We start from the raw sequence: 23,089 nt of genomic DNA on the forward strand, positions 1-23,089 counted from the left end.
GTTTTATTGTATAAACTACAGACATCTCACAAATTCCAAATAGAAATATTGTAATTTAGAGCATTCAAACCTCAAATATGCATGAATATTTAATTTAAATAATTATTAAATTATTAAAAATTTGAAAAGCTCAGAAATTAACATTTGGTGGAATAACCCTGGTTTTTAATCACAGTTTTCATGCAACTTGGCATGTTCTTCTCCACCAGTCTTACACACTGCTTTTGGATAACTTTATGCCACTCCTGGTGCAAACATTTAAGCAGTTCAGTTTGGTTTGAGGTCTTGTGATCATCCATCTTCCTCTTGATTATATTCCAGAGGTTTTAAACTTGGTAAAATCTAAGAAATTCATCGTTTTTCAATGTTATGACATATGATATACCAGTTCTGCGTTCTAACCAATAGCAATGCAGAGTAGGCCTGTGTAATGGTAAGCATTTATATATATATATATATATATATATATATATATATATATATATTATTTTGGATCATTGACTTCTGTTACAAATCTGATAAAATTCTTTTTTAATATCTCAGTTATGGGTGTGCCACATCATATTGTATCTCATTGTATAATAAAATTAATTTTTCATTTTGTTGCAGCAGTGTATTTTTGAAATACTTTTTTTATTCAGTGTTTTATCATATCGCCAAGATTACCATTATTGTGAAAATACCATGAAATATTGTTATTTTATTTTAGGGCCATAACACCCACCCCTATCATAATATTAACAATGCATTAATGTGTGCAATAAAAATAAAAGCAAAATAAATAGTATATTAGTAAATAATAATATAATCAATAACGTGATAGAAATGAAAACAGTGTCTTTTTTCTAAAAAACGATATATTGTGCAGCCCTAATTAGAAGCCAGTTGCTTTCACTGTCTTGTGATCACCACATGTTCACTTTATAATGCACTGAGCTGCCGTTCTATAAAGCTAACAAAGTCATCAATCATACAAGACACTGCTTACTTTACACATGTATAGTAAACACGTTTAAACTGCACAAGGAAGTACAGGAGAAAACATAGGCGAGCTGAATCCACAAAGAAAGGAAAAGCTGAAAGTTGGCCATATTTAACTGTCTGTGTTATCTTTAGCACCTTATGCGTGCAGTATGGAATTTCCCTGTCCAAAGTAAGCAGTGTTTCAGCATGAACTGGACTGTACTATGTGTGGGGGAGACTGGGAGAACAGTAAAGCACAGCGCCCATCATCATATGTTAACAAATACAAGCGTACACCAGAGCCTAGAGGTGACCTGAGAGCTGCTAAACTCACATTCTGCACGGTCCCGTCACTGAGAACGGCATCGTGGGAATCCTAGACACCTAAGAACAGTCATTTCATACATGGGTAACGAAGGCGATCACTGGCACGTTTCCTGAGAAAACGTAACTCAACTCTGAGCTCCTTTGTCTTCAGCTGTCAAATTATCAGCATGCCCAATACTTAACCAAGACTGAACACTGCCATACTTTCATTAACATTCAGATTAAACTCATACAGTCAGGAATTATGAAAACAATCCAGGAAAAGGTTTCATTAAAGCTCACACCCACTCAACCGCAATGTAGATACAAAGCATACAGTCTGAAGCCATAACTCTGAGAAAACATTTAGTTTATGAATCATAAAGAAAACATTGACGTTAATAATGACAGACAAAGCTTTATTATCTGTACAAGGCATGGGTGATAATAGGTAAATAATTGTTTGTAAAAATGACTGGCATCTAAAAATCATTTTAAGCATTTGAGACAAGCAAAACAACCGCTCAGATCTGTTTAAGAGTTTCACATAGTTTGGTATTGCATGGGCTAATGGTAGAAGACTTTTTTTTATTTATATATATTCTGTGTGAGCTGATTGATTATAGCTAGAGACAAACAGCTCTGGAAAAAAAATTAAGAGACCACTTCAGTTTCACTGATTTTGCTCACAAATTTCAAATAAAAATATTGTAATTTTCGCACATTTATTTGCAGAAATTGAAAAATGGCTAAAATAACAAAAAAGATGCAGAGCTTTTAGACCTCAAACAATGCAAAGAAAACAAGATTTAATCACAGTTTTCATGCATCTTGGCTTGTTCTCCCCCACCAGTCTTACACGCTGCTTTTGGATAACTTTATGCCATTTGGTAAAATCAAAGAAACTCATCATTTTTCGGTGGTCTCTTTTTTTTTCCCCCAAGAGCTGTATGTGCAAATGTTTGGGCATGCTTGATCAATTATGCATTTCATAAATTTCTGACTAAAACAAAATGTTTTAAAATGTTAAATTAAGCAATTAACAAAGTTTTTAGATTTGTAGCTAATTTATTTACTTATGTTCACTTAGAAAAAAAAGCAACAAACAATCTTTTGATTAGAAGAGTCCCATTTTTCTGTTTTTAAAATTGTATTTTTCATTTTTGTGTATACATTATAGATTTTAGTATATTGTCACTGTGACACAAAAATATACCTTAATTTTAGACTTTAAATAAATAATTTTTACATTCACTTCCATTGACAGTTTTTTTGTATATCTGAACAGAATCCTCTATAATATATGTTTTATTTTTTTTATGTTTGTACACGTATAATGTGTTACGCAAAGAGTTAATCTGTTCCTCTAAAAGCCGGTCACATATTAATTTAATTCATTTCTACCCTCCAGAAATGGTTATGTATCGGTATCGTTGATATGCATGAATATAAAAAATCAGTATCGCAATGCAATTCCCATATCAGCACATCCCCAATGTCTACCCTGTAATAAAACCCAAACAGCCGTACTGCAGATGGGTCTGAGTGCCGAGACAGACGGCATCGTCTTTTTATTCCAGCTGAACGCTACCAAACTGAAATCCTGATATTAGCATGGAAAAAGGAAAACACAGCACGAATGTTCCCTTGCTCTCGGTTAGATCACTGGGACAGTAGCCTCCTTTTTAAGAGGCATACTACAGTTCCATTTCTCTCACATGAACCACAGGACTTCCTGCCATTTATAAGTACAAGTGATCTCAATTAGGGACCTCCATGAAGGCAAGAGGCGGCAGACAGTCATGGCAACAGGAGCCAGAGGAAACTGTCTTTACATTTTCCTCCCTCGCTGCTCCAGACAGCCGCCATGCCCCGAGTAGACAGCGTCAAAAACACACACGCCAAAGCGCGCCTGCTTTTACAGTACACAGATGTAAATGTCAGAACGGCGGGTTCGACTAGCGTCATCCTGGCTGACTTTCTGGAGGTTTTTTTTTTCCCCCTTTCTTTTCTTTTCTACTAGAAGAAGCTCTCTAGTCCAGGGTTCTTAATACTTGCTTGGAAAAAACATGATAAATACAGGGAAAAAAGGCTGCTAGAGGAATATGACTGTAATATATTGTTAAAAGCTCTGAATAAGAGAGCATAAAACTTCTCCAGGTCATCATTCAACATAACACAAAGCCTGGCAGGAAGGGACTGAACTGTATTCATACTGAGGCAATTTACACTCCGTCAAAAGCGCATGTCATTTGTAAGCTATAATTAAATGTCTTGCAAAATACTGGCCTGCAAAATAGAGCTCTTCATGGAGTCATATGTTTATGAACTTTGTGTTTCAACAAAGAGGAGCTTGAGGGAGGAATGGAAGAAGTGTTTGTGCAGTTTGTAATGCGGCGTGTGATTTCACAAACACATTCTGTGCGCACGGGAGACGAAACAACAGACTGAAGAGGCTGTACGAGGTATTAGATCCACTGCAGGGTGCGACTTTTTCTCAGTGATGTCAGTTAAACTACTTTTTAAGTGAATGCCTGTACTCACACAAATGATACACTGTTTAATCTGAGTCAATCACAAAAACAATGCTGCAACCTTTATTTTTCTACAATCCTTTAACCCTCCCTGTGTCACGTTCAGTTTTATAAGCTATGGTTTAATGATAGCTTAATGAAATTCACCTATCAGCCCTCAGCTGTCAGTTTTACCCAAAAAAAACGTATCTAATTTTTCTCTGACAATGCCAGACCAACAGATCGCTAGCTAAAGCTATACCACAGTAAAACAACATGATCCAAATAGGTTTAATCAATGTTACAGTACCTAATTTACCATATATTTCACACTATAAGGCACACTATTAATGAACATCTATTTTCTGGTTTATTTTCATCCATACGGCGCACTGAATTATCAGGCACATTTTAAGAAAAACTATAAGGAACTTCTAATTCAGCAGGTCTCGCTGCTGGGTGGTGTTGGGGGAGCTAACTAAGTAAAGTAAAGCAAGCCAAATAAACAAAACTGTAATAAAAATACTTTCTTTTAAAGTCAAACAAGTGCTGGATGTTTACATCTACATAGACTTTTCTTCTGAAAACTGTTTATTTGCGTGAGTAAAACAGGCCACAAGCCAATAATACTCACCTCTGACTGAGGAAATAGCAGTTAGCGGCTAATGCTAATGCTACTTCAGCCCTGGTGTAAACTCCTGAATAACACTGCAATTTTTTGAGTGGCTTTACTGCTCATTACAACCTGACTAGTAAAATTCATAACCCACATAAAACGTACTGGATTGAAAAGCGCACTGACGATTTTTGGGGAAATTAAAGGATTTCTAGTGCGCCTTTTAGTGCGCAAAATATGGTAAATGAGGAGAATAATGTCTCAATTACTAGCACACAAAGTCCTGAAGGCTGCTCATGCACTGTGTAACTCTGGTGAAGCTGTTCAAGACCTCTCAGAAGAACTGCATAGCAGAGGTCATATTTGTGTAAAATTCTGCAATTTTACTCTATCGCCTCAATTACATCAGATGCTAGTTCTGTATCTCTCAGTTGTTCAACAAAGGCATGTATACAGCCGTCAATCGGGGAGATCAGTACAGAAGTAAAAACGTAAATTATGCTGTCTTAAGTCAAATGGCAGAGCTGGGATATTTACACCAAGGTTGACTGCATGTCAGAAAAAAAAAAATACAATAATTGTACAATTGTTTGCAACAAAAAAATTGCCACAACTACTTTGATAGTCATTTGTTGGTATTTTAAAGCAAATCCAACCAAAGTATGTCCTACGTCTTCAGTCTCAGGTTATCATTGTAAGCAATGCTAGGTTTGTGAAGCTCTGTCGACTTTAAGTGGGTAATCCAACTTGTAGGGACTTTGCAGCAACCATTTCCAACTTCCAACATCTGTGTCCAAATAGAATGCAGCACTATACTCTATAAACTGTAGGTGGAAGCCAGTGGCAAACCAACCCTCACCAGAAAAAAAAATAGATTTTCATGATATTTCTGAACCTCAATAAGCATACAAATATTAAATGGTCAAATCTACGCTAACTTAGTTTTTAGTTTTAGTCTCTCTGTCTTTCTGTGTTAATGTGCACAGAGGGTAGGAGATTTTCTGTATCCTGGGCATTGATTCTATTATTCAAATACAATGTGTAGGAGACTGAAGGTGGGGTTCATGGGCAGCAGTGGAGGATAAATTTCATTGTGGCTTTACAAACCACAAATGCTGTGCTGGAAGAAGGCCTGCAGATCGCAGTGGAAACTCCATTTATGACTCTTTCTTCGGTAAGCCTGACTGATAGCTTTGGACACTGCCATTATATTACTCACTTCAGGTTCATTTTTTTGGTCTTTTTTACAAAGAAACCCCAAGCATTGGTCTGATACAAATTCTCCATATATTCTCTACTGGGGAGAGCTCAGGACTGCAGGAAGGCCAGTCATGTCTCGTACCCTTTTTTTCTGCAGCGATGCCTTTTTAATGTGTGCAGCATATGGTTTGCATTGTCTTGTTGAAAACTGTAAGGACAGCCCTGTAAAAGACATGGTCCTGAAGGCAGCTTATGTTGCTGTAAAATATACAGCTCTGGAAAAAAATTAAGAGACCATTTCAGTTTCTGAATCAGTTTGATTTATATTTATAGGTAAACGAACATTGTTGTTTTATTCTATAAACGACGGAAAACATTTTTCCCATACTCCAAATAAAAATAGTAATTTAGAGCATTTATTTTCAGAAAATTAGAAATGGCAGAAATAACAAAAACTTTCAGACCTCAAATAATGCAAAGAAAACAAGTTCATATTTACAAATCAATCAGAAACCAATATTTGGTGGAATAACCCTGGTTTTTAAATCACACTTTTTATGTATCTTGACATGTTCTCCTCCACCAGTCGTACACACTGCTTTTGGATAACTTTATGCCACTACTGGTGCAAAAATTCAAGCAGGTCAGCTTGGTTTGATGGCTTGTGATAATCCATCTTCCTCTTGATTATATTCCAGAGGTTTTTAATTTGGTAACATCAAAGAAACTCATCATTTTTAAGTGGTCTCTTATTTTTTCCAGAGCTGTATATGGAGGAATCAAAAATGTAGAGTGTTAAATTAAGGTTGTGTCCTTTCCTTTACACTCTTAAGTTCCTCCAAATTCCTTGATATAATGTACTGTAGCAGTAGAAATGTGCAAAACACAATTTAATTATTTTCTTACAGATTTGTTACAAACTGGAAATTCTTTACACATCTTTGCTCCTCAAAGGCCTTTCATGGACACTAATTTTGTATCAAAATCATAATTATAATCCTCTGAAATCATCATCTTTAGCCCTAAATTTCCTCCCTCACAACTTTAGGACTGGATGTATATTAACAGCTAAAACATGATGTCTCTTGGGTCCATACTATCTGCAATCAAATAAAAATCAATCAAAGTAATTTTAAAAACTTTACTTTTTGCTTTTTTTCATGCTGTCAACTTTTTCTCATTTGTGGATGTAGATAATAGCCAATCCAGGCTCATTCTTACTGTCTTCACAGGGTTTGTGGTTCTGATGCAGATTCTTTTTGACACTGGTGATGAGCTAAATGTCTGAGCTAAGGCTAATTGCTGTTTGATGGTGCAGAGAGTCAGACGTATCCAGCGTTTTGAGGTCGTTTTGGGATAGTGTGCGAGTTTCTCACCTCAGATGTGACTCGGTTTTGGATCTGCTCTGGCGTGTGAGACGACCACCAGCTCTGAACTTCTGATCATCACCATGATTAATTGTGACAATAGCTTTTGACATCAGTAGGGGTGTGTGAATGAAGGTGTATATGCTTGTATAAATGACAGAAAGTTGAAGACACATTTATGTAAGTGTTCCTGGCAGGCTAGCTCAGTGATGAACTTGAGGAATTTTAGACTGAGAAGACCCCTAGCAGAAGGGTGAATAGTAAATGTTACTGTGTGCAGACAGAACAGTCTATTCGAAAACGTTTCATCTACTTACATCATGCTCTGGAGCTCCGGGATGAAGCTGGTGGTCTTTCCGGATCCTCTCCCTGCCATGGAGGTGCTGCTGGCTCCCATGGGGCTCGCAGCACTGTTGCTCATCTGTTACACACACACACACAGAAAACACAGGCTTTCATGCACCGCTCATTTGACCGTGTGGTCCATCAAAGCCAGAGCAATTATAAACCCACTTCCAAAGAAAACGTTTCCTGATGCATCAGACAGAACGAGGGAAAATGCACCACACGAGATAGAACCTGAATCACGACAAAGGACACACAAGAAAAAAAAATGCTCCAAAATCTGCAGATGTCAAAATGAATACAGCCTGCACTGCAGCAGAGTTAAGCCCTAACTGTGGGTGTGTAATATTTACTTTTAACTGTAAAAGCCTGAATTGTTTTAATGGTGGAAAAGCTGGCAAATTCACACAGCGAGAGAAAGTCAGCAGAAATTTAGAAATAATTCTTGATACATGAACTGGCCACTCACATGTGATTAAACTAACCCATAGCGCTCACCAAACAGCCTATTTACTCAAACCACTTCAGCGAGTGTCAAATAGCGCTCAGCCACAAATATCGTAATTTCCATTACCCTGGCCCCAACACCAAATACATATACATAATACAAATACAAATATATATTAGGTACAGTTCCATAAATCACTCCCATTTTCTGCACACTCATAACTGAGTCACTGAGCTCAAAATTACAGAAAATTCCCCTGTGAAAAACAGAACAAAAACAGTGGAGCAAACCTTTCAAACACTGTAATTCAAACATCTGCTTTCACTTAAAGATGCACCAACAGATTTCTTTCCCCGTCAATAACAATTCAGAGCATCCAATATCAAATAGCCACTAATCCCAAGAAAATCATAACAAATTCAGCTTTTCTGTCTGAATCACTGCAGTTATCAGGCACAGTCAGGACAGTTACGTTTCTCTAGTATTCTCAATCTGACAATGAAAACTAGGGGTAGGAATCACAGGGAATCTTACGATACAATATTATCACAATACATTGCCCACGATAACGTGTACATCACATTAATATGACTCTGTGATACTTAATCAAGGTTGTTTCATCATTTTAAAAGTCAAATTGAATGCTTTTTATGACTTTTTAAGACGCTAATGTTAGCTCTCTCTTCGGTACTGTTAGCTAACTCACCGCTAATGTTAGCTAGCTCTCCATTAACCTTAGTTCTCTCAATGATACTGTTGACTTACTCACTACTAATGTTAGCTAGCTCTCTGTTAACCTTAGTTCTATCATTGGTACTGTTGATTAACTCACAGCTAATGTTAGCTAGCTCTTCGTTAATCTAAGTTCTCTCACCTGTTACATTGGCTAGCACGTCGCTAACATTAGCTAGCTCTCTGCTAACCTTAGTTCTCTAACCAGTAATGTTAGCTGAATTATCGCTAATGTTAGCTACCCCTCCATTAACCTTTGTTTTCTCGTCTGTAATATTAGCTAGCTCGATGCTAATGTCAGCTAGCTCTCCGTTAACCTTAGTTCTCTCCCCATTAACATTAGCTAACTCTCCGCTAAAGTTAGTATGTGCTTCTCATCAGCTTTAAATGCACCGTCTGAAAATGTAATACCTACAGCAACTCTTCAGTAGTTTTAAGACAATTTAAGACCTTAATTACCTGTATTTTAATTTAAGACATTTTAAGACTTTTTAAGGACCCGCGGGAACCCTGTCCATATGTTGCTAGGCAATTCTCTACCACCACAGAATTACCCTATTCATTTGATTAGCACCACATGGATTCATGTTGTAATTGTAACATACACATCTTAATATTACTAAAAATATCTTAGTTATGTCAAAACTACAGAGAATTAACTAATTACTGGTGTTTCAGCTCTAGTGAAAGGAGTTTTTTGGTTGTCGATTGAGTATTAAAGAGACGATAACATTGGTTTGAGTGATAGGATTTGTGTCTGTTTTAAATGTGTCTTGAGTGTGTTTACACTTGCATTTTTATGTGGTCTTATTCAGATAAAATCCTGATACTCAAGACATGTAAAGTGACCAGGTGTAAAATTTTACGTTGTTTATTTAAGCTGAGCATAAATATGAATTAATGCAATTTACTGCAGCACTGATTCAAGTGAAAGAGTTTTGTCCGTTTGCTAGGCTACAGTTAAGAATCTGACACCATAAAAAATATTTTCTTATAATAACTAGATGTTCTATTCATGTTCAAGTCACAAAATAAAGGGTACATAATGAAACTTATGATATATGCCTTTTTATTTGGTTCTAATACTCATTTGTTAACAAATCTGAAAAAGAAAACATTTAATCAGGTCTACATTAAGCCCCATTTATATCACATAACTCTCATGTCTTTAATTGCTAATTAGCAGCCTGATTAAGGGGGTACAGAAGCACTGAACATGTGCTGCAGGGCAGATAACATTCATCACACAGCTATCCACACATTTAGCAGTTAGACCTCCTCACATACAAACCCCTGCTAAGAAAACAAATTAACAGGATGCTGATATTTACCTGGAAATGGCCCATGACAAATTTAAATCCCCTCATTGTCGAATGTGCAGACATTTACATCTGGAAGCGTAGTCAGGTGACTTTTGATGGGCCACCAGATTTATTTGAACAGAATGGCCTGATGCACAGCTGCAAGCTTGACTGAATTCTAAACCACAGCCTTCCTATCACAAGCCAAGTCATCAGACTACCAAATCACACAGGTGTATTTCCTTCCGAGCAACAATGCCCTGCTAGGCAAAGAATAGCTCGCCCTGCAGTTACTGATATTTCTCAGCCCAAATGAATGCTGTCCACATCCAGCAGACATCAAAGCAGAAAGCAAACACCACAGCAAACATAAAACTGCTAGTTCTGCACTCGGAGACATAAAGCTAAATGATTCAAAGTGCCCTGAGAGCAGAAGCACAGACAGGACTCTTTTCCCCAATAAATACATCCGAGCATAAAATTTCAAATCCTTCTGTTTTCGCCCCCTCCGTCGGATGAAAGCTCCAGCCTTTGCTTTGACTTGTGAAGGCAGATGGTCGCCATACTAGGCAAAATGAATTCAGATGTGGCAAATGAATCAAGATTACTTCAACATGCAAAGGTCTGAAAGAGTGCTTCTCTTTGAATGAGCAGAACAGGGGAGCCTATTCTATTTATTGCATTTTCCTCTCTATAATTAACTCCACTTTTATACAGCTACGCTTCTAAATTTCTTTCTCTACATACGCCTAGTTAATTTGCTGATTTAATCTTGGGCACAAAATCCAGCGTTCAGAAACAGCAGCGGCCTAGCACAGCCCTGAAACCACTGACCTTGTGCTGATACAGGAGAAATAAAAAAGCATATTTGGAATAAAGTGATTTTAGAGCTTTACAACTTCACAAAAAAAGATTTAATGTGTTTAAGTGTTGAGTCTAAACGATTTTATAAAATTTACAATTTGTATCAGGTACAACTTACAGTTTAAAATCAGTTTCAGAAACGTTTAACGTTTAACTATCTATTTATTTACAAGGCTTTAAGGTTTAAAGTTGAAACAGAAACAGATTTCACAATTAGGCTTAAACCTGGATATGGCAATTTTAAAAAGAAGCATTGCGAACAAAATATTTAAAAAAATTAATGTAACATATAAAATTTATTTTTTTATTTAAGACCAAAAAATAAATAAATAATACATAAAATCCATGATTTTAGCTATAAAATGGTTTAGCTATAAAATTTTACTAGGGTTTAATTATATGTGTAGAAAATAGATGACCATCTACTTGGAGTCACGCCAATAACATAACTCATCTGTGCAATAATTAATACTGGTAATCTGTTTGATGATATGCTGTTAGCAGAGTAGTTGTTCCGGTGGGGTAGAACAGTTTTTGAGTAGTCTGGCCCAGTCTCATTTTTAAAGGTAGGGTGTCCAATTTCTTTAAATTTTCCCCAACAAAGGTGCTGAATAACTATTAAATATTTATCTAAATCACCAAAATGATGTTCTGCCTATGATCACTTATCCATTTTAGCAGCAGCACAGTAAAAAAGCAGTAACTGAAAAATCGAGAATTTGAGCAGCCGTATTGTACAGCTCTGGAAAAAAAAAATAAGAGACCACTTAAAAATTATGAGTTTCTTTGATTTTACCAAATTGAAAACCTCTGAAATATAATCAAGAGGAAGATAGATGATCACAGTCATCAAACCAAGCTGAACTGCTTGAATTTTTTGCACCAGAAAAGGCAGACAATTATCCAAAAAACAATGTTGACGGATGAAAGAGAACATGCCAAGAAAAGATGCATGAAAACTGTGATACTGCACCAAATAGTAATTTATACAATAAAACAACAATGTTCAGTTTACTCAAACATATACCTATAAAGAGCAGAGAAACTGAATCAGAAACTGAAGTGGTCTCTTTATTTTTTCCACAGCTGTGTGTAATGAAGAGACATTAAGCAGTGTTTCCCTTTGCACCCTTTTTTACTCTGCCTGTGATGACTTTATACGTGTGCACTTCCAGGAAGAGCTTAGGGCTCAAGTTCATGTGAAAAAGACACTCCAGTCTAAATTAAATGTTGCCAATGCTACATCCACTTTGAACAGGTCTACACATCACTTACAGTGGTGTCACAATAGTTAGTTGAACTGTTATAAAACTAGGAAATCCCAATTCAGAAGAAGTGTTGTATGTTAAAGGTAGGAGGAGGATGTAAAATCCACATGCTGCAGGCTGTTTGCAATGCTATGTTTTTATGCTCAATGACTAACATAAAAGGACAATGGGAAGATGTATCTTAGTGGGAAGATGTATCTTAATAGATGAATGTAAATTTGAATAATGCATGCAGGGTACTGTAGTGAAAAGGGATGCAAAATGGTAAATTTGGTCAAGGTTAAGGGATTTTATTTGTCGTATTACATAACATGCCAATTAGATTAAATAAAATGTTAGTAAATTTTAATATCAATATCAGTAGCCCTTTTTTGTTTAAAAGAAAGTTAGAAATGCTTTCAACTAGTATACTGTTTCAGCATCAGCATTAGAATGTGCGTATCTGCAGTAGTAATGTATAGGGATACATGATATCAGAATTATATCTGTATTGGTCATTAAATACTTTTTTTTTTTTTTTTGGATATATCAGCCCAAAGCCTGATTTGGCCAATTGCTGATGTATTTATTGTGTTCTGAAAAAGACCAAGTGATGCTGGCTACACTTCTACAATTGAACGATACAGACTACAAAATTTGAAAAAAATTTTTTAGCAGACGCCTATCATTTTATTGTCTACATACAGTTGGCTAAAATGTAAGCCAAATACACGTTACATTTGTTTCTAAAGTTATGCCAGGTTTTGTGTATATCAATATCGTCAGATATATACACGTGTAATATCGGTATTGGCCCAGACCTCCCACATCGGTGCATCCCTAGTGATATTGTAGGCCATTAAAAGTTTCTGTCTTTTTTTTTTTATTTATGATGCAAAATGACATACACTGTTCACATTTTTTCATGACATACCTACCAGACGTAGCATTGGTTACATTTGCCTAAAATCTTTTATTTTGGTCCATACCGAACACACTGAATGTATTATAAATAATGAATGTATAGCTTAGCACAGGTCTAGTAGCACAAAGTCAGAAAAGGTCATGAGAAAAAAAATGGTATTTCGTTTCGTGGTCCAGTGGACTAAGGCGCTGCCACTATGACCAATAGATTGCAGGTTTGAATCCTGTTCATGTAGCTTGCAATCGGCTACCGAGGCCCTGAGAGAGCACAATTGGCCTTGCTCTTTCTAAGTGGGTAGATAGTGTTCGAACTCCACATCACTCCAAAGGGATATGTCGCTCAATACAAGGCGTCTGTGAGCTGATGTATCTAAACCAAGTCGATGCGCTTTTCTCCGAGCGCGCTGGCTACTCGACAACTCTGGCTACTGACTTTGCATGTATTGGAGGAGGCATGTGCTAGTCTTTATCCTCCTGGTGTTGGGGCATTACTAGTGATAGGGGAGTCCTAATGAGTGGGTTGGGTAATTGTCCATGTAAATTGGGGAGAAAATGGGATTAAAAAAAAAAAAGAAAGAACATGAAAGAACAGCACTTCCATGATTTACCTCTATCAGACTAAACTTTTAGCAAACTAAAGGATCTTTAAGCCTTTTTAAATAAGAATAAGTAAAATAAGCCTCTGTTTTGAGAAGCAAGTGTAGTAAAATGTGCATAATGCATTTTTCCACAATGAAGTTTAGCACCTCAACTGCTGGCTGTGCTCTCCTCCTTTCTCGCTGCATGGCACACACAAATAAATGGCATGTGCAAAAGCAAGTTATCAGCATTTAACTGCCACTTTAATATCTGCAATTACTGTGAAACTACATTATCCACCCACCTTAACAGCCATTAACTTAACTACAGCATCCCACTTCAGGAAACTGTGCAGAACTTCACAGAGGCCAGATTGTCATGGGCTTTTTTCCCCTCTGTCTAGCCTGCAGATGAGATGAAATTAGTGTGAAACAATTATAAATGTGCAATGAGAAACGAAACAAAACACACACACACACACACACACAAATACACACACACACATAAATACACTACACTTATGCTTTAATGCCTATTATAGTTAACTGAGTCTGCACAGTGCCCATTAGTGCCGGTGTAAAGGTCTAACCAAGCAGCTAGTTAGCTCAGTTCATTTAGCTAGCTTAGAAAAACAAGCAGTAAAAATACACACAGTAAAGTCTGTATGGTTTGTACACTGTAAGACTGAATAAACATTGTAAGAGCTCTGCAGTTACTCTCAGGCTGAAGCTCAGCAGCAGTGTGTGTGAACTGACTCTCAGAGCGCTTTAGTTTTAAACAGAGGGCTAGGCTAAAGTAATGAGTCTCTTTAGCGTGCAGCACAGGAGCTGGAGGGAGCGACATTATCACAGACTGAATGGGAAAAGCATGTTTACCTCCGCGGCTTAAACTGAACTCTGAATCTCCTCCGCTTTCTCCCTCAACTCACTCCGCTCCTCTCTCTCAAACACAACAGCTCCACAACCGGGCACTGCTTTAACCGTCACTCTAAGCCGCCGCGCTGACTTATGGGTACTGTAGTGTCTGGCTGTACAGAAGTCTATGAACGGGGATCTGTAGTCCCTAACCGCGTCGAGTCGCACAATAAAAGACGAAATCACACATTCAACAGCGCCACCCAAAGTTCTGCTTTTACCTCATTTTAGTGTTCATGCTTTTTTATTATATTATTAAGTTATTTATATATTATTAGATGTTAGAAATTATTTATTAAATTTGTGATCTGGTTATATATATATATTGAACATATATATATATATATATATATATATATATATATATATATATATATATATATATATATATATATATATATATATATATATGTTCAATTACAATCTACTTATTTTCAAACATTATAAAATATTGTAAGTAAATAACAGTGATAATAATAATAATAATAATAATAATAATAATAATAATAACAAAACAACAGCACTGTAAAAAAATATATAAAATTACAAAATATATAAAATCAATATATTAATTGTAAAATAAATATACAAATATAATTTATTATATATAATAAATTATAACAAGTAATTACAAATAACAAATTCAATACATAAATTCTAATATCTAATTGTTTTTCTTTATGTGAACTTGTTGCATTGTATACTTACGACTATACCATATGTGGCACAGGTTCATAGTGTATAAGTGACTTTTACTATTATATAAGTGCATATAATAATATGTATGCATAATTCTATATGTATAATATACATTCACTTGTTTAGAGTATTTTTAACTTGCTGTGTGTTTTTATTCTTTTTGTCTGAGTGTGTTTATTATGAACAGCCTGTTAACGCCATTAGCTGGTGCAGACTGTTGATGGCTCTCTCTGTATGTTCAGATACAGTCAGTCATTAATGGGTTTAGATGATCAGCTCATGGTTTGTCTGTTCTGATCAGTACAGTAAGTCAGTGTATAAGTAAGTACAGGCTGTGAGTGAGTCAGTGTGAGTGGTGATGATTTGGTTTGTTTGGATGTAGTTAGTGTGTGTGTGTGTGTGTGTGTGTGTGTGTGTGTGAGTGACCGCTCCTGTACACCACGTGCTCGCGGCTCATCAGCATAATAATCGTCCCGCTTCTGCGTATATAAACCACAAAAACCTGAGCTCGCTAAGTCCCTGCCTCCACAGACTAACCACACAACGAGGCGCACGCACGCGCGCACACGCACGCGCGTACACACACACACACATAGCCTACACCAAAAAAACCGCCGCTTTCGCTCTCCTTCATCTCTAACCACAACTTTTTGGAGTCACGTTTTTAACCCTTGTGAGCGAGCCGCTTTGGGAGGAGAGGAAAAAAGACATTTGGGACTTTTATGACTTTTTTCTGAGAGAGAGAGAGCTGTATTAGAAATAATAGCTAGCGTGATTATTTGGCTTTTTTGTGCGTGTTGTTCTTTTGGACGCCCGGTGCGCGCTTGTTCTCTCTCTCCGGGGCTTTTTTGCTGGAGTCTCAGGATGCGAGAAGACTTTTTACACTCTTTTTTTACTTATAAACTTCGACGAGGGATCTTTTAAAATAGTGATACTAATAACAACAGTAATAATTTAACCGGGCGCGTGCGTATTTCCAGTCGGCTGACAAAGAAAAAGAGAAAGAGAGAGAGAGGAGCATCCACTCTGAAGCATGTGCGTAAAGTTTTGAAAACAACAAGAAGAAAAACTTTAGCAATTCTAGCATTATCAGCTCGAGCTGAGCTGCTTACCTTTAGGCTTGCTATTATAACCTAGCTACGTTTCCAACTGGAGCGTAGAACTTGGAGCACTTAAAAGAAAAAAAGAAAGGAAAGAAAGAAAAAGAAAGAAAGATACAGAAAGAAAGAGTCTAGACTGTGACTGTGGTTCTATGTGAAGACCGAAGCCTTAACTTTCTGCACTTACTGACTGCTCTGTAATTATTATTATTATGCGCATCCCGGTAGAGCCCAGCAGCACCCGGAGGTTCAGCCCGCCCTCCAGCAGCGTGCTGCCCGGGAAGGGGAGCGATGTGAACGGCGGGAGCGCACAGCCCGAAGCGCAGCCAACGGCGGCTCCCAGACTGCGCGCGCACGACAACAGGAGCATGGTGGAGATCATCGCCGATCACCCAGCCGAGCTGGTGAGGACAGACAGCCCCAACTTTCTCTGCTCCGTGCTGCCGTCTCACTGGAGGTGCAACAAGACCCTGCCGGTGGCGTTTAAGGTGAGCGAGCGCTGTGTGTGTGGGATGATGGGCTGGTGGGTTGGTGGGGCTCAAGTGTGGACGTTAAAGCTTATTCTAAGTTATATGAATGGTATATCTATCATTTTAACAGACAATGATGCAATTTTAGCTTAGCAGTTACTATATAAGAAAAGTTCGTAAAATAAATAAGTATGCGTAAATTGGTCACTTAAAAAGGCTGGGAGCGAATTTTTACGCATCTAATAAAATTAGACAACTAGCAACTCACGATTTTGTTTACGCTTATTTTTACGCGTCCAAAGTGACGCACTGATGCGCTAAACTTTGAGAAAGTATGCTGCAGATCAGCTCAGCAGATGCTCAAAATAATAATAATAAATATTATTATTTTTTTTTTAACTAAAGAAACTGTTTAATCACGTCTGCGCTTTCGCAAATTGTAAACACATGCAAATGGAAAATGATTCATTCGCTGCATTCAGTAAACAGAGTAAAAAAAGAAAAATAACGAAAAGCCCACAGGAAAGTCCCCACTGTTGAACTAACACCCACGAAGGTCAATTAGCGCTTCATTTGGGCACCTAAAGTACGTGTTTCTGCCGGACACATGAACACTAATTTCAGCGCTGAAGTTTAAAACGCTGGGCATTCGCTGCCCGTGTCTCCCCTTTTCTCTGCTGAAACTGTAAACTAAATCAGTGGAAAGTACATTCTGCCCCGAATTTCAGTTCAAACAGGTAAATCAAAAGACTCTCTGCTAGAGTCATACTCAAACACACACACAGGCCTGCTGTCTGAATTTGGTGTCTCTTCAACTTTATGAAATAGTTTTATTAGAATAACATTACCGTTACTGGATCTGTATTTTTTTTAGGATTTTTAAAGCATAGAATAATAAAAGAAAAAAGTTTTTTCCCCTAAATCGCTCTTCTATTTTAATGTTAAAATTAAAATGCTCAGATAATTTGCTTGATTTTATATAATTTTAAATATAATTATATCCTGAATCAATTCTGCAAATCAAAAAAATATATATATTGCAAATTTGAATGCTTTATTTTTATGTCATTTTAATCGTCAATTTTTAATTTGTTAACCATAAACACCAGGCTGTGGTGCCCACAGGGAGATTTCTGTGGTTTGTGTGTAGCCCTACTGTACTCAAGTGTACTGTACGCTGACCTGAACAGCTTTTTAATTTCTCTTTCTCTTTTTACATTATAAATTCTAATTTGAGGATTATATATAGCTCATCTCTTATAGCTTATAATTTAATATTTCCACTATATATGGATATACTTTGTATATTACTATAGATATATTAATATTGCATTGAATATTGCATATATATATACATTTTCAGTAGCAGTCAATGCAATATTAAAATAATTTATACCTTCTATTTTATTTATTTTAACTGCAATTTATTTTTTCCCACTATATATATATATATATATATATATATATATATATATATATATATATATATATATATATATATATATTATCAGTGTCCAGTGTTTTATTGATGATAAAAACATGCACAAAATGCAGCTTTTTTCATAATAATGTAATAATGGCCTGTTCGTGTTCGTGCCACAGGTTGTTGCACTGGGGGATGTTCCTGATGGAACAGTGGTAACAGTTATGGCAGGAAATGATGAGAACTACTCAGCTGAGCTGCGGAACGCCTCGGCAGTCATGAAGAACCAAGTGGCGCGTTTTAACGACCTGAGGTTCGTGGGCAGGAGTGGGAGAGGTCAGTACCTTCTCTGGATTTTCAATAATTTTTCATAACTTTGAGCAGTGTTTTCTTACACTGGATCACATGACCCAGCAAAACCGCATATAGGAACTCATGTTTACAAGGCAAGTAATAGGGCGTAGTGGTAAAACTTCTGCATGTGGTAGATTATCCATCGAGATACCAAACCACACTTTTACCCAGGAATACCCGGGGCAGGTTTGTAAACAGTTTATGACTTGAATTCATGAATATTGCCCAGGAACGTGTTCCACGCAAATACTGCAGTCCGCACTGTTTAATATATTCTTCTGAAGTTGTATCAGTTGAAAGAACGTGTAAACAGGTTATTGAGGGATGGCTATGTTATATATCACAGAGCGTAATTTGAGCACTTTGCGTCTGAAAGACAAGAAAGCAGTGGGTGTGTTTGAATATTGCTGCCTTTGAAGTCTGCTCTTGTGATTTTTAGGATCATTTATTATGATGGCATGTTACAAACACACTTGTACATTTATACACTCAATATACATACAGTTTTCACTGAGGTGATTGTGTGCAATACGTGTTATATGTGAATGAAGTGCTCTCAGAATGGTGATGTGTAGATGAATGCTGCTTTTGATATGGGCGCAATTACTCCTAAAAAAAGGAGGCCAGACCTTGTGATCCTTTGGGAAGACCCCGTTTTCATGGAGCAGAGCTTTGAAGAAGACAGGACAGGCAGATGGATCAGAGGACCAGGCAGTCTGATGCTGGAGGCAGCCTAGACTGAGGGAATGCAGTCTAGACTTGCCTTTCCTAATCTTCACAGGCCCTCTGAGTTAAGCTCTCAGGTGTTCGGCTAGGGATCCCCAGCAGGGCCTCTTGGAAGCACACGCACTGAAAAGTGTTGATAAACGTTCGATTAAAGGCCCCACAAAAGCCCAGGCTGCGAGGTAAAGGGGGCTGTATAATTATATGGCAGTAAATATGTAAGCTTTCTCTCTGTGGAAACAGGGCAAACACATCAGTCATCTGTCAGAATGGACATGGTCTTGCAAACATTGTTTGCTCAGGCTGCATTGACAGACTCCTGACTTGCTTCCAACCACTAGGCTCAGCACATTCTTTGTGCTTCGCACATCCCTACACACACCCCTGGTGTATGTGTGTGTATGTGTAAGAGTGTGTGTGCAGGAGAGACAGTGTGTGCGTTATCTGCTCACAGCTGTCACAGAGAAGAGGGCCTTGGCCCGCATGGAGACCCACACCTCACCAGGCTTGGGTTTCTCTATCTCTGACACGAGATCTGCAGGAGGAAGTCACAGAGGAGATAGCAGAGCATAAGGAAATTAAATATGGAAAACGACCCGCATGCAATAAAATAGATTTGTAATAGATATGAATGCACAAATTCAACAAATTAGAGGATGACAACGTAATGCAGAGGCCTTGCGCCCTTCAGATCACCATTATATTTTCAGAAGTTGCTGTTTATGACAGTCTGAATATATATGTATGCATACATATGTACATACACACCGACATGCCAAAAGTCATGGGACAAGAACAAACATCATGTTTCTTTGTCTTGTACCATAAAAGCTAAAGAAAACTGCATTGAATGTAAATGTGATTTCTGCCAGACAAGCTTGTATGTTGGTAGGGGTAGTTCTAGCCAGATGCCACCAGTCACAATCATTTCCACCCACTGTGCTGTCCTCTCTGGGTGATAACATTTGTGTCAGAATTTAGTGATTAATGAAACAACAGATATCCTCCTAAACTATTTAAAATAAAATATAACAACTGTATTCCATTACAAACTACCACACTGCATTATATTGCTACCTATTGCAGTTGCAATATACTTTGCAATGTATTAAACCCAGCCTGACATGCAGAAAAAAAAACATATTGTCACTTTTACACATAAACCGAAAATTGCTTGTAAAGAAAACCCTCTTTTTAACTTTTATTGAAGGTCAATGTAAAATATTTTATTCCAAGCCATAGGGGAGGATTTGAAACAATGTAGGGAACAATGTCAAATAAATGTAGATTTGAAGTTTTTGCGTGACAGTGACAATATATTTTCTTAGTTTTATAAATGCAGTAAATTATTTAAATGCACCAATTTTACTTAAAACAGGAGTCAAATTTTACCTAAACATTCTACTCTTAATAAATACATAATAAAAACATTGGTTTTAAGCATCGGTCTATATTTGTTTTTGAAACAGGTACCTGCCGATGGCAATATGTTTTCAGTATCATTAAGCATTCCTACTTATAACACTCCAACAAAACGTAATGGCTTAATAAATTCATACACTGTACATCCTTACCTTAAAAACGTATATTTCAGCGTGAACACATCATTTTTAAACCAGACTGGAGAATGCTTTAATTTATATTAATAATGACAGTGAAATTGCCTGAATGTGTACCACATATGTTTGGACACTGTTTAAGAAACTGTTGTCACCAAACTCACCAGGCTATTGAAGGAGGCAGTGTGCGGTGCGCTGAGGGAATAGTTGGATATTTTTAGTTGGTGGTCTGCAGTTGTTGGATGCAGGGCAGATGCAGGGGTTGGGCTGGTGGCTGGGCATCGGGCTGCCTTGCGGTGTGGCTTTGGGATCTGGTTACTGGGAAGGGCTGGGTTGGGTTCGATTGTTGGACACAAACTTGCATCTTGGGGCTTAAGGACAGATTCCTGAGGGGGAAAGAATGGGAATGACTCCAGTGAGCGTGAACACAGTAATAGGCCTGAGATTTACAGTAACAGCTTCATCAGAGCATGCCAGGTCAGCAGAAATCAAAAATACACAAATTCTCCCAAAGACTCCCTCGACAATGGCCGTGTCCTGAAAATACACGTTATGACAAGAAAACAGCAAGGCCACTGTGATATGTATAATATGATAAAAGTAGTAGTAATATTCAAGATCATATCATACTGTAGTTATAGTGGTTTGGTGTTAATGATACACAGCAGTGTACAACCCAATGGTCAACTGTATCAGATTTTTATTTATTATGTTAAAAACTTGCAATTATTGTTTGATTACTTCTAAATTAAAAGTAACCAGTTATAAAGTGCGCAGAAAGATACCCAGGTGAAATATGCAAAATTAATAAATGTTTTGTAATGTATAGTTTTACAGTATAATGATTTATAAAAAAAACAAGATTACAGTAGGTTCACTGTAGTTATTTTACCAGCACAGCACATTTTTTAAGAAAGTGTTATAAAAGTACACAAGACCTACTAGGCCTACCAATATAAAATGTTGTAATGCGTATTTAGGACTGTCAGGATTATTATTAATTAATTAGCCCTACTGCAATTGCAATTATTGGAGGTGATTTCAGTTATTTTACATCATATATTTGTGTCCCAACAAACAAAAATGAATTGGGTGCATTTTCATCATTTGCGTTCTGGGATGTGCATGAAAGGAAGCTAAAAACACATTTATTAAGACTCATCATGTGTTTAAAAACAGGAAAGGGTCTGACCTCAGACTTGCTTTAACACATTTAGACAGCAGCAGTGCGTAATGTTTCTGTATTTAAGTGTGAACTGGGTCTGACATTAGTTTTGACAGTTAGAACACGAGGGAGCCAAGTGTTCAGCTAATTTGACTATTTCAGGCTTAAATTTAGGATTTTTGTTCATTGTGTATCATAATTATTTAGTTGTCTATTATCCATCAGCTAAAATGTGTGCTTTTGAATCGTCTTCAGTATAATTGGACAGAATTAAAACTCTACCATTTTTGGTAGACTGAGTTGTACAATAAATGGACAGGTAACATTTTATAATAAGGGTGACAAATAACAGTATGATAATTAACAGTATGATTATTAATTTGACAGTAATAAAGTCATTATTAAACAGGCCTAAATTTTAATGCTTAAGAATTTTGTAAATAACATTGAATTGAGACATTATTTAAAATGTTGTAATGATTGCAAATTATTAATAATTAGCTGAGTCATTATGTCGAAAATACTGTTAATTAATGCAACCTTAATCATTTTTACTGATCTTAATGTCCTCTATTGTGTCTCTTGCAGAATTGTTTGAATACAAATGTATGTCACTAATATTGTAGCTAGTTGTGTAATGACCAAAAAAATCTATAACAGCACTCTACTGTTCAAATTGATAATATTATGAATGCACCAAAATCAACATTTTTGGCTGAAAGTGAACAAAACAAAAGTTTTTGGATGAATAGGTGCATCCCTAAAACTATATAACAAACTATTGACAGTATATTGTCAAAAAACATACATCTACCAAACTATTATTGATTAATGCTTCATTGCTCTATCAAATAGTTTGTTTGCATTATTTTCACAGTTATTTTAATGACAATATATAATTCACAGAAAACTATCATTAAAGGTCTACTGATAGGAATTGTTCATGAACCTTATCCTGTCAGTTCAGCGTGTTGAGACAAGTTTATTTATTGTTGATTTCCTGAAACAAGATTTTCAGATAATAAAATTAAAAACGAGTTGAATCAAGAAAGTATTGAGACAGTTGTGCATCCTGACACACACTCACTTGCACACAAACACACACACACACACACACACACACACACACACACACAAAGCCAAGTGTAGCTGGCTGCTTCATTGAGTCACTCATTTTCCGCCCACTTCTTCCTGTCTCACAGCAGATTGCAGCTCGGAGAATGTGTCATGCCTGACTTCACAGCATACTTTGCAGATTACTCTTGTTGCTGAGTTGG

General features: G+C 36.8%; 2 protein-coding genes across 10 annotated transcripts in view; one reads left to right on the plus strand and one right to left on the minus strand.

The window, feature by feature from the left end:
• Positions 1–23,089, minus strand: part of supt3h (SPT3 homolog, SAGA and STAGA complex component) — a 152,920-nt gene that overhangs the window by 126,106 nt on the left and 3,725 nt on the right. For 3 of the 7 annotated variants that reach the window (XM_049463557.1, XM_022673032.2, XM_022673039.2), the window contains exons 2-4: positions 20,812–21,033; positions 19,541–19,623; positions 7,283–7,386 (exon numbers count right to left, since the gene is read on the minus strand). In XM_049463557.1, coding sequence (XP_049319514.1) covers positions 7,283–7,386; positions 19,541–19,573 — 137 coding nt within the window. In that variant the 5' untranslated portion in view covers positions 19,574–19,623; positions 20,812–21,033. Of the gene's footprint in view, positions 1–7,282; positions 7,387–13,709; positions 13,810–14,280; positions 14,416–19,540; positions 19,624–20,811; positions 21,034–23,089 lie in introns of those variants that run through there. The other 4 variants (XM_022673036.2, XM_022673035.2, XM_022673038.2 and 1 more) reach the window with 4 other exon arrangements.
• The window catches only part of runx2a (RUNX family transcription factor 2a), a 73,527-nt gene that overhangs the window by 17,319 nt on the left and 33,119 nt on the right, over positions 1–23,089 (plus strand). For 2 of the 3 annotated variants that reach the window (XM_049463555.1, XM_049463554.1), the window contains exons 3-4: positions 16,347–16,606; positions 18,191–18,347. In XM_049463555.1, coding sequence (XP_049319512.1) covers positions 16,347–16,606; positions 18,191–18,347 — 417 coding nt within the window. Of the gene's footprint in view, positions 1–15,447; positions 16,054–16,346; positions 16,607–18,190; positions 18,348–23,089 lie in introns of those variants that run through there. The other variant, XM_049463556.1, reaches the window with a different exon arrangement.

The sequence above is a fragment of the Astyanax mexicanus genome, chromosome 14 (genome assembly GCF_023375975.1).
Source record: "Astyanax mexicanus isolate ESR-SI-001 chromosome 14, AstMex3_surface, whole genome shotgun sequence".
NCBI classification, from domain to species: domain Eukaryota; kingdom Metazoa; phylum Chordata; class Actinopteri; order Characiformes; family Acestrorhamphidae; genus Astyanax; species Astyanax mexicanus.